General features: G+C 35.2%; 1 protein-coding gene across 1 annotated transcript in view; it reads right to left on the bottom strand.

Moving 5' to 3' along the window:
• Anxa10 (annexin A10) overlaps nucleotides 1-12,587 on the bottom strand; it is a 76,566-nt gene that overhangs the window by 40,732 nt on the left and 23,247 nt on the right. Inside the window, exon 2 of the mRNA XM_032919279.1 lies at nucleotides 1,526-1,607. Within this exon, the coding sequence (XP_032775170.1) occupies nucleotides 1,526-1,607 (82 nt within the window). The remainder of the gene's footprint in view (nucleotides 1-1,525; nucleotides 1,608-12,587) is intronic.

Raw genomic sequence — 12,587 nt, 5'->3', positions numbered from 1 at the left:
TGGAGAAGAGAATAATTATTTTTGGCAACCAGATTGCTCTGGCCTTTAGTTTTCAAGAAAAATCATAGTCTGAATCCTGTAAAAAAGTGCTTTGTCTCTGTAGGTTTTTCTAGTAATTACTGATGTTTCAATCCTGTAGAAGGACCAGCAGTCTCAATTAACCTGGATCCCTGAGATCTCTCAGACACTGGATCACCTAACAGGCAGTATACACCAGCTGAGATGACTGAGAGGACTGCTGGGTCTGGCCTCAGTCAGAGAAGATGGACCTAACCCTCAAGAGAATGGAGGCCCCAGGAAGTTTAGAGGTCTTGTGTGGGGGGGTGGGGGACATCCTAGTGGAGATGGGGTGAGGGGCAAAGGGGGTGTGGACCGGGAGGGGAATAAAATCTGGAGTATAAAAATAAATAAAAAAACATGGAATATTTTCCAACTCTTAAAGCCAAATTCAGAGAACGTATTTAATACTATTGTTTTCCTATGTGTGATATACTATTCAGGATGGAAACACAAGTATGTAGTGAGTATTCAGGCACAGAACAAATATACACATACAAACAAGAGTGGGGGTGGTATTCTTCAAAGCAGGTAACCTTATCCTGAAGTTAAGAGTTTGCTTTCTTATGGACGGGTTTAATGTTTTTTATAATACTTTTTTTAATGTTGTCTGTGTCTATCTACCTGCTTATTTAGAAGTCTTTAAAAATTCAGTTTTGTTCAAGGAAAATATATGACGATGTTTCACATCGAATCTTAGAGAATTCTTAAAGAATTAAAAACAGTTATCCTTCCTCTTTTTTGTACATTTCTTTTTTAAACTCTGCCCTTATCATATGAACATTCAGTTTTCTAAGCCTAGTTTCACAAACTAGGAATTCACAGACCAAACTTCAGGTACAATGGACAGGCATGAGGCAAATGATTAGCAAAGGGGAAGGAGCTAGGGAGAAAGATGCCTGGGATGGCCCAGTTGTTGGAGCCTCAGAGGAAGAAACAGAGATGGTGTTCATTTGGAGAACTTAGGGTAAGAACAGAAAAGTGAGAAAATAGCTTCTCAGGTAGGAAGTTTATTGGGACAGTTTACGAGGTGTGGGCAAACAGCCACTTGGGACATCAGGAGACTAGTTTGGGATGCATGAGTAAGTAGCAACAGAAAATGAATGCAGAGGTGGACAGGATGTGTTACTTTTGATTAAGTTTGCTTGTTTATGGTTTGGATGCTTATTGAGGAGTCAACAGTGAGGCATTTGAGGGCATAAGGAACACATTTCAGGACCGAAAGTTGTAATTTCTCCTCAGCGTCTGGCCTTCTATTAATTTTTTCTAATTCTATATTCCCCCCACTCTTGTTTGTATGTATATTCTATATATGTAAAGGAAGACTCTCAAGAAACAAAACAACTGCTATCATAAATCCATTCTGTATCTGTCTTCTACCAAACCTTAGTTTACACTCCTGATATCATGTTACCACGAGGTTAAGAAAGACAATGCAATAACCAAAGCCTGCACTTCCCAGACTTACCAAATCCTTGGAGTGCTCCGTCTAGCACTTGGGCATCCATCATTGGATTGAAATTTGGAGCTGGGAAGATGGTTCCTTGGGCCTGGTGGGAAAAGTCAGCACTTAAGAGAGTGTACTAATTTCCATGAAAACTTTTAACAAAATGATCTACAGAAATGCATACAGAAATGTATTCTACATGTTTAAACTAGTATATCTCAGTGACCTGTATCACACATGGCATGACTGTGCTAAATACAGAAAGCTGATTTTATTATTGAGCGTATTTTATTCAGTAGCTCCCATGAATATGTTGCCACGTATCATCTAGATAAGAAGATGAAATCTTAGGATCAATAATAAGATTTAAAACCAAATTTAAAACATAAGTTTTCTTAGAAACTGATGACAACTTATAGAAACTTAAAAGAAAACCATATTGAAAGATTCAGGCCATTCATCTGAACTATAAATGTCATTCACCATTGTAGCTTTATCCTGCCCTCCATAAAAGTAAAGCTAAAAATCATATAAAAATAAAATATTTAAATGTGGAGTTTGGAATTTCTAAAAATTGAGTAACACAGATAAGCTTGAGGTTACTTACTTGAACTCAGCTGCAGAGAAAACATAGAAAAATTGACCCCCACATGTCTTGACAATAATAAAATAGCAGAACATTTCTGGAAGGTGTTAAGAGTCACATGGTTCTGACTTCACATAGAGCCAGCTAGACTCTGTGCCCTATTCTCACCCTCAACAGGAAGAGCTGTCTATCAGATATTATTAAGAACAAGGGTCAGCTCTCTACATTTGTTGTCAGTGTGTCTGGAACTCTGGGAAAAAATGCTATCTCATAGTGAACGAGCCTATGAGGATTTAAAAACTCATTCTCTGTCTTGGAGCTTTGGGGATTATTAGGTGATTATGCAGCCCTCTAGTACCCATTGTCTAATGGAAGATTAATTAGTTAAAAAGAAAAAGACTGGTTCATAACTTATTGTTAAACAAGTATGAATCCATTGGTACTAGATATTTAGTAAAGAACTTGGAGGATTAAATGCTCTCTTTCCTTCAGTTATATGTAGATTTGACTTTAAACGATATTAATAGATGCATAGTTGTAAATTTGAAGTAGACAATTGTATAATCTGTGGTATATTCATATTTTTAGACTTAGAAGTACATCTATGAGGGCGAAATGTGCTCTGTGCTCATAGGGACAGATATATGTCATTAAAATAAGGACTGCCAGGTACTAGAGCTTACCCTTGTCATTCCATCAAGTCTCAAGTTTCATTTGAGAAGCTGAGGCAACAGAAGTATGTGACTTCAAGGCCAGCTTTGTGTACATAGTAATTTCCACATAGCTGGGGTTGTAAAGGAAGACTCTCAAGAAACAAAACAATTGCTACCACAAATACATTCTTCACCTACATTGCCCCAGTACATTCATTTACAAGTGAATTTCCAGTTAATGTCCAAGGTCTCAAGATTATTGCACATGACCTTGAAAAAACATTCTCTTGAGTCAAGCCCAAGTTTTAAAGGCTATTTATTTATTAGGTAAAATACCCAATTTTAACTTACATGTCTAAGAAAATGTCATATGGTGGCATGCCATTAGAATGACAAATATTTCTTTCATTCATTAAGCTGAGGTAGCAGATTTTAATGTAAATAGATATTCAAAATTTAAACATATTTGTTTTACTTATTTTGTTGTATGTATATGTTTCTCTGCTTTGAATGTATGTATGTGCAGCATGTATATAGAGGTTAGAGAAAGATGCTGGGTCTCTAAAAGTTGGAGGGGGTTATGATCTGGGAAGTGAATCTAAGACCTTGGCAATTATAGCAGTGGTCTTAATTACTAAGTCATCTCTCCAGCTTAGACATTTTCATTTTAATCTTTCAATCCTAGATGAGTTTAAGATTTAAATATTGGAAATACTAGTCACTTAACTTTAACTGTGAGATTATGATGCCATCCCTATATTTTATGAAATATATATATCTGTGTATTTCATTCACTAAGAAAAGAATTTTGAACAATATATTGTTTCAGGCAATATTAGCTTCTCAACATATTTAGCTGAATGAATATTAATTTACCATAACACACCCTATGCTCATCTCTATATGTCTATGGTCACTATCAATATCTATGAGTGGTACATTTGATTCATAGATCACTTTGATACATAATAATCTTTAGCCCTATTTTATATTATGGGTCACTTGTGGAGGTGACAAACTTATAGGAGTATGTGAATCATCATCATTATATCCACTGTTAGCATATCACACAGGCTTGTAAGAGTCCTCTACAGAGTCCTCTGCAGTTTCTTCTCTGTCCTATTAAAAGATATTTTTTCTTTTTTTTCTTTTAGGAATAAGTAAGAGGCACCTTCTTTTGTGCTATGACAGTAATTGGAAGTGAACTCATCAGTTGAAAATTGCCACTCAGTACCTTAATAACATTAAACTTGCTATGTGCTACCAGCCAAATACAAACCTATTTTGTAATTTTAAAGGAGAAAATAAAATCAAAGCATTTAAAAAAATCATGAACTCTAATACCAGTGTATCCGTTTATATTCAGTAATATAATACCTTAGCTGGAACAATATGACAAGTGAAGGCCATAATGAAGAAAGAAATAAGAAAGGGAGATGCCAAGGTATTTACATTTTCAGGTAACATGATTTTTTACATTAAATATCCTAAAGATTGCACCAGAAAACTTCTATAGTTGATAAACACACTCGACAAAGAAGCAAGATATAAAATTAAAGCATAGAACTTAGTATCCTTCTATATACTACTAATAAATACAGCAATAAAGAAATCAGCAAAACAATACCAGCTTATTTATCTTTCTATTGCTGTGAAGACATTGTGAACAACATGCCATATAAAAATAGAATTTATAGGCTGAAACTGACAGTTTTAGCTGGTGAGTCTGTAACTATCATGGTGGGGAACATGGCAGAAGGAAGACAGACATGGCACTAGAGCCATAGCTAAGAGTTTACATTTTGAGATAACAATCAGCAGCAGAGAGAGAAATAATTGGAAATGGCTTGGGCTTTTGAAGTTTCGAAGACCACCCTCAGTGACATACTTATCCCAATAAGGCCACACCGGTTAATCCTTCCCAAACAGTTCTACCAACTGGGGACCAAATATTCAAACATAAGGGCCTATAGAGGATATGATGATTCAAACTACCATAAAAAAATCATTCTTCATAGTAAAAAAGAAAAGCATCTTAGGAAATGAATGACTTGAGCAATGGAAATTTTAAGAAACTGAAGAAAACACCAAAGGATTGAGGGTCCTCCCATGATCATTCATTGGCATGCTTCATGTGTGAAAATGTCCATCCTATAAAAAATAATGTACAGCTTCCATGCAATCCCCACGAAATATCCAATGCAATTACTCATATAAGTTGAGAAACATAATCTCAAATTTCTTACTTCAAGATAGCCATCATAGTCCAAAGAGTCTTAAATAATAGAGTAATAGAAATAATAGAAACAAAATTCAAAACTGCTGGAGGTATCACTCTAGATTTTAATCATATTACAGAATTAGTTTGATCTTTATTTCTGATGAGAAAATACTACTGGGAAGGATACCACATCTGGGAGAAGGAATTTATGATGCTAGGCTGACCACAGGACATAAGGTAAGTTCTCATCAGAAACTGGAGAAAGAAGATTTTAAAATTCCGTGTCACATATTTATATGATTATAAGCTGGGTATGATAGTGAACCAAGAAATCCTGTATGTAGGCGAAATTACCTTTATCACTACTTCTCATACTGCAGATTCTGACATACAGCTGTATGAAGCTGTCATCATGGATTTGCAGAATTACAGATTTTTCAGAGGACAAGGGCTTTACAAAAATCCACTCCATTTGTAAAATATGAAGTTCACCATCTTTAAGTACCTAGGTTCGAAGTTTTACCCTATGATTTGTTTTGAAATGAATGTATCACAACAAGTATTGTATGTGTCTTTAGCTGAAGGTCTAGCAGCTCTTTGGTTAATGAATGAGCTAAGTTTTAAAAAAGATTATAGATTTCAAACAATTCCCTGTAGTGTACAAAGTACTATTCCTTATAAAGGAGGAACAACGTTTGGTTGTGGCCCATAACAAAATTTTTAGACCGCAAAGTGTAGCTACAGTAAATCTCAAGAGATTAGGAGAGTGTATAAATGTTTTGTCTTGGACCTCAGAGAGATTGAACTCATTTCTTTTGCATAGTAATAGTATAGGTACAGAAGTATTTATATTCAACATACCTCATTTTCCTTCAGTTACAAAATAGGGACAATGTGCTTTTATTATCACAGAGTTCTCTAGTGCTGAAATATTTTTTGAGCCAGAGCTTGGGGAGATGCTTAGCATTTTGAAAATGGCAACTCTCACAGTAGTCACAACAATCCATGGAAGAAGACACACTTAGATGTAGGCACGACAAAAGAGCAGTGAGAGAGATTAATGGATTGTGGAAAAATGACTCCACAGAAAACAATTCAATAAAATTAATTTACCAATAATCAAGCAGACAAACAAGCATTATAAATATAAAATGTGTACAAAGGTTATAATTTCTGTCATTTTTATTTTTATATAAATGTCATTTTCTCTGTTTATTAAGAAGAATGTTATAAAATACACAAGAGAAAACATGAATAATATTTTTTACTTCAGGATATTATTTATTTCTCAAAAAATAACTGATAATTAATATCTACATGTTAAGATCAGATGGAACTCAGAACAGAAGGAACATACCTTCACACACTAAAAGTAATACATGAAAAGTACATATACTTTTGATTAAGTTGGAGGGAACTTGAAAATTCTACTAAAATCAGGACATAAACAAGGGTTACAGGGAAGTTAGTACTGAGAATGGTCAGTGTGCATATTATTACAATGGGAAAGTTTAAATATGGTGATCAGAAAATAGGTTTGTAAGACTGGTTTTGTATAAGATACTGAACTCTTGGGTCTAAATATAAGTTTTCATATGCTAAATTCACAGGGGAATCAATATATGGAGGTCTAAGAGCAAATTAATTAATAGCCAAAATTAAAGAATTAAACAATTCCCTGTAGTGTACAAAGTACTATTCCTTATAAAGGAGGAATAATGTTTGGTTGTGGCCCATAACAAAATTTTTAGATGGCAAAGTGTAGCTACAGTAAATCTCAAGAGATTAGGAGATTGTATAAATGTTTTGTCTTGGACCTACTATTACTACTATTATTACTATTATGAATTACTTTATGAATTATTTACTATATATGCCTTAACTTTAGTTATATTGTTATAAAAAAGGGGTGTCCAAAACTAACTTGGGGAGGGAAGGGCTTATTTGGCTTAGCACTTATACTCTGTCCTTAAAGAAGCCAACCCATAACTCAAGGTGGGAGCTGGCAGCAGAAAACATAGAAATCTGGTTATTGGCCTCATCTTTCTTCTACAGTCCAGACCTGCTTGTCAGGACTTATATTATTCAAAGAGGGCTGTGCCCTCTCACATCAACGACTAATTATGAAAACATTTCATAGGCTAATTTGCTGAGGCAGCTCCCTATATGAGGTCTCTTTCCTGGATAAGTCAAGTTGACAAAAGCTAACCTGCATAAAACATTTTGACAATATACACTGCCCACTCCTCCACCTAATTCCTCTCAGATCCTCCTTTGCTTCCACAGCCCCAACTTGTCTTTTTTATCCCCTATTGAGTCTAATTTGATATGGTCATATACTCTTGGGAGTGGGGCCATACACTGTGGCATGGTCAATTAGGACCACATCTTTAAAGAAAATCGCCTCTTTTTCTGTCAGAAGTTTCTAATTTCCCATGCTTCTCATTTAGTGGTGAGGATTTGGAACCTCTTTTTACTCCATGTCATAATCAAATATATGATGCAGTATATTATTGGCTTGATCTTATACAGGCCATCATGGCTGCCATGTACTCACTAGTAAATTAGTCCTATCATGTTCAGTAGAGACTGTCTCACTACAGTCTTCTCAGATCCCTGGTCTTTACAATCTTTCTTCCCCCTCTTTCTTGATGGTCCCTGACTCATGGGATATGAATGAGATAAAGATGTCCAGCTTCTGCCTCAGTAACCACACATACTTATTTTCTGGACTTTGCTAGTTGTGACTTTCTGCATTAATCATTGTCCACTGCACAAAGAAACTTCTCTGAGAAGTCTGAAAGTTGCACTAATCTATAGGTAGAGTTATGAATTTAGAAGGCATTTTGGTAATGTGCCCTTTTAGGAGTATAGTAATAGAAGGTTCATCCCAGGGACTATGAGTTCCTCAACCAAGGAATCTTGGTCAGATTTGCATGTGATTCCTCCAGTGAAATGAGTCTGAAATACAGTAAGAAAGCACTTGGTTACCCCAAGAACATCCATGCCATTATCTTGGATATAGTCCATAGGCTCCATAGCTGAGAGTCTTTTTTTTTTCTTTTTTTCAGAGCTGGGGACCGAACCCAGAGCCTTGCGCTTGCTAGGCAAGCGCTCTATCACTGAGCTAAATCCCCAACCCCCATAGCTGAGAGTCTTAATAACTCCCTCAGCCCACCAGCCTCCTAAACACTGCTTTTTGTTGCTATATAATCTAACCATGTTGGAGGAAGTTTTCTGGTCAATACCATTTGATTTCTCAATGTCCCGTGACAAATATGAATAGCATCTTCAGCCAGAGTCTTAGCATTAGTTTTGATGGGTGACCAAGAACAATGGTAATAACAACCAGCTTGGTTTGGAAAGTCTAGCTAAATTTCTTTAAAAAATCCAAAAGAAACAATAATTGTATTATTACATATTTCAACCCTTCCAGAATCCTTTTATATTTTCTATTCAAAAATGCATGCATAAACTCATCTTTTAAAAGTCTCTAATTAAACATTTAGCAAGGAGAAATCTTGTCTATTACTCAACCTATTGTGCAAGGTTTCAAAGCTCTCTTCTGGGTGAAAGATAAGCCAAGTTCTTAATTTAGAGAAGGGTGGGAACTGTCCATAGTATGACATATTAAAGTAGACAGGGTACTTGTCTGATTACAGAGGCTCCTGTTCTTGGAGAGCAAACACAGTATAATCATGTTTCCTACATATTGACATTAGGGAGATTTTCAAGAGCTAAAATCATAGCATAAATCAAGATTATGGGGAGCAGGCAACGTTACAATAGCTTTTGCCCCAGTATAGAAAACACATGGCTGTAACTACTCACTGTGAGAATGAACATAAGACCTTCTAAACACTCATATCAACTGGAAGGCATGAAATGTTTATGCTGTTATTTAATCTACAAGAAATATTACTGTGTAATATCTGTAGTTTCTACTTTGCTGTTGCTCTGATAAAATACCATGACCAAATGAATTTAAAGAAGGAAGGACTTATTTTGCATTGTGGTTGTAAAGGGACAGAGTCGATCATAGTGGGGAAAGAATGATAGTAGATTGCTGGAACGCTATTTGCATTTTCATCCATAAATAGGAAGCAAAAGGATAGACTTAAACCCTCAATACATGCCCCCAATGATGTTTATACATTTTTCATCAAGCTCTATCTCCTGAAGAATTCATAATATTCTGAAAGAATGCCACCAACTAAGACCACTGTTCAAGTACATGAGCCAATGGGAGGGTAACTCTTATTGAAACCAACAGAGTAGTCTACGGTTATCAGGCTAAGAACACATTCATTGCTCTTCTATTCCCTATAGCTTTGCAAGAGTCCTTGATCTGTTTACCTTGGAATAGCAACACAGATTGACTGGAATTTGATATGTATCTTATTGATATCAAGAGTGTGATATAAAACTGTGAACTAATGGAATTTATTTCTGCTTAAAATGAAATAGTTGAAAGCATATTTATGTATTTAATTATTAATGTGTTTTAAAACTGGGTATTTTGGAAGATACAAAATCATGATTGTCCAATATTATGAGGTATATATTTTAGACTGACTTAGATTGAGACACTTGAATATATTTGACAATGAACTGAATATTTGCAATTATTCAAAACAAGATTTCTTGATATATATTAAGAAGACTGCTGAACACCATTTTATGTGTGTTAAAAGTATACTGTATGTTAATGTATCTGGATATAATTTTTAATTTAAAAAATTGGTGATCAATTGCATATTTTTATCTTGTACATTTAAACAGCTAAACATCATGAAAAGTGTGCATTTGTAAATGTAGACAGATTTGTCTCAGTCTATCTTATTTTTGGAAAAGCCTTTGCTTGTTTGAGAACTGACTCAAAATTTTTTTTTTCGGAGCTGGGGACCAAACCCAGGGCCTTGCGTTTGCTAGGCAAGCACTCTACCACTGAACTAAATCCCCAACCCCTCTGACTCAAATATGTTATATGAAGAATAGTTATGACTTTCAAGATAATAGTCAAATGATAGTGGAAATGTATTTGTTAGCTTCTTTAGACATCTGAAAGTTATGTATCATAGAATTCTTTCTATAGTATAAATAAATATATGCTAATGAAATACATTTACATAAAGTTAGCAAAAAGTCCAGACATGAATTATTTAGTAGCTTGTGAACTTTGGAAAGTGTGGAGATCTTTTTTTGTTTTTTGAAGAATTTCCAATTGTTCTCCTTCATTGTTGTGGTGACAAGAGAATAATGTAACAAACCTTAGATATTGAGCCCATATGAAGCATAATCAGCCAGGAGGGAAAACTGCAAATTAGTTTTCCTACGAAGAAGCACAGATCCGAAGTTGCAGTCTTTGAACTTTATTCATATTTGTCAAGAGGCCACTCAACAATGATTTCCTAGACACGGTTTTGGAGTGTATTTTCTGGTACTTGTTCTATCTATGAGGATTATATTGCTCCAAAATTCAAAACCCAGTTCTAGCTCTACCGATTACATGGCATCATTTTAGATTTTATCAAAGAGTGTTTTCTATCCGTGCCTGTGTTACCTGTGGTCCTCTCTTCTGCATTTCAATATCTTTTCATTGTAACTTCCCAGTGGGCAACTAATGTAGTTCCTTAAATATAATGTGGACTCAAATGATTTTTATATATCAGAAGGATTCCCAAATTCCACAGGATATTAAATTTTTATTGTTGTGTTAAAATCATGACCTAAAGCAAGTTGGAGAGGAAAGGGTTTATTTCATCTTATAGATCACAGTCAGTCATGAAGGGGAGACGGGGCTGGATTTCAAGGCAGCAACTGGAAGAAGGAACAGAAGCAGAGACCATTGAGGAAAGCTACTTAGTGGCTTGTTCCTCAGGGTTTGCTTAGCCTGATTTTTTATACAACACAGGATGACGTACTCACATATGATACCACCCACAATGGACTGAGTGCTCCAATATCAGTCAACAATCAAGAAAATATCCTACATAGTTGCCTATGGACTATGCAATGGAGACATTTTTTCTCAATTGAAGTGCCCCTTTCTCACTCTGGCTTCTATCAAGTTGATGAAGAAAAATCTAACCAGAATGGAGATCTTTAATTTTCCCTGAAGTCCTTTCTAAAATTAATCATTCATATGAGCAGTTTATTTTCTAATTGTTTTCTATTTTCATCTGCATTCCAATGAGCAGTCTTAAGGGACTTACTTGTCTTCTTCATATATGAGACGTCTATGATGCTAAGTTGCTTAAGAGTACACGGAGGCTGTGTTATGAAAAAAAATACTCAAATTCAAACTTTTTTTTTGCTTTGGTTTCCCAAAATTCCTTTCTTTTCTTTTTTTTTTAATTAGATATATTTCTTTACTTATATTTCAAATGTTATTCTCTTTCCCGGTTTCCTGTCCATAAGCCTCCAACCCCTTCCCATCCCCATATGGGTACTCCCCCCGTCCATCCCCTTTACTGCCCCCCCCATAGTCCCCTGCACTGCGGGTCTGGGCCTATACTCAAATTCAAATTTAACTTCATTGTGAAATTTTCATTCCGTTTTCATTATAGCACTAAATATTGTAAGATGAAAGAACACATTCTATGGATAAGGGTTTCTTATTTATATAAAAGAAAATATATTTCCATTTCTAAAGGCCTCTACAGCAAAAACCCAAAAAATTATATAAAATTATAAATTGATGTTGTCATATCAATTTAAAGTGAAAGAAGACAGCAATGCTGTGTGCACATCTGCATGTGTGTGTGTGTATGTGTGTGTGAGTGTGTATGTGTGTGTGAGTGTTTGTGTGTGTGTGCGTATGAGTGTGTGTGTGTGTGTGTGTGAGTGTGTATGTGCATGCATCTTTCCCATTGTAGTATGTGTGTATGTATGTATGTATGTATGTATGTATGTATGTATTTATCTATGTTAGAAGGAATACTGGAAAAAGAAAGACAAACAAATGTAAATTTCTAGTGGTTGGGTTCTCAACATTTTAAAATATCTATTTAATTTTAAATTATCTGCAGAATCCTAATGTGAATTTATCTGCTGTATTGAATCCCCAGTGGAAGGGTTGCAGACATATTGTGTTGATGGCACTTGAATATATGAAAGCACCAGGCTGCTCCACGTCAGGATTACCTGTCACTAAGAGGGCATAGCATGGCCCTTACCTTTGAGAGGGTCATGCCAATGTTCTAGCTGTGTCTTCTGTTTTTTAACTACCTTTCTTTCAACCCAAGAGGTTAAAATCTATATTAAATTCTCTTAATAAACTCCAACTCTGCTTCAAGGGTGAAACAAAAAATCAAACTAGGCCTGTGCTAGCTAGATATTCCCTAAACTAATTAATATCAGGAAACAAAAATTCAACTTTAAGTGAGAGAACAATTAACCTTATTTTCTATATTCTCAAGCTTATGAAGATTTCTAGCAAAGCAGTCACTGAGATATGTTTTTTAAGAATCTAATTTCTGACTAAAAGGGCATTATGACTTCAGTTTGTATCTTTCAAACAAAGTATGTATATTTTATTCAATTACCATAAAATTTGATCAACAGATGGCTAGTTTATTAGTACTGCCACAGCTAGTGATATTGAGATGGGGCAATCATACA

Source organism: Rattus rattus, chromosome 13, assembly GCF_011064425.1.
Source record: "Rattus rattus isolate New Zealand chromosome 13, Rrattus_CSIRO_v1, whole genome shotgun sequence".
NCBI lineage: Eukaryota > Metazoa > Chordata > Mammalia > Rodentia > Muridae > Rattus > Rattus rattus.
The sequence above is the reverse complement of the archived record's forward strand: the minus strand, read 5'-3'. Positions and strand labels throughout refer to the sequence as shown.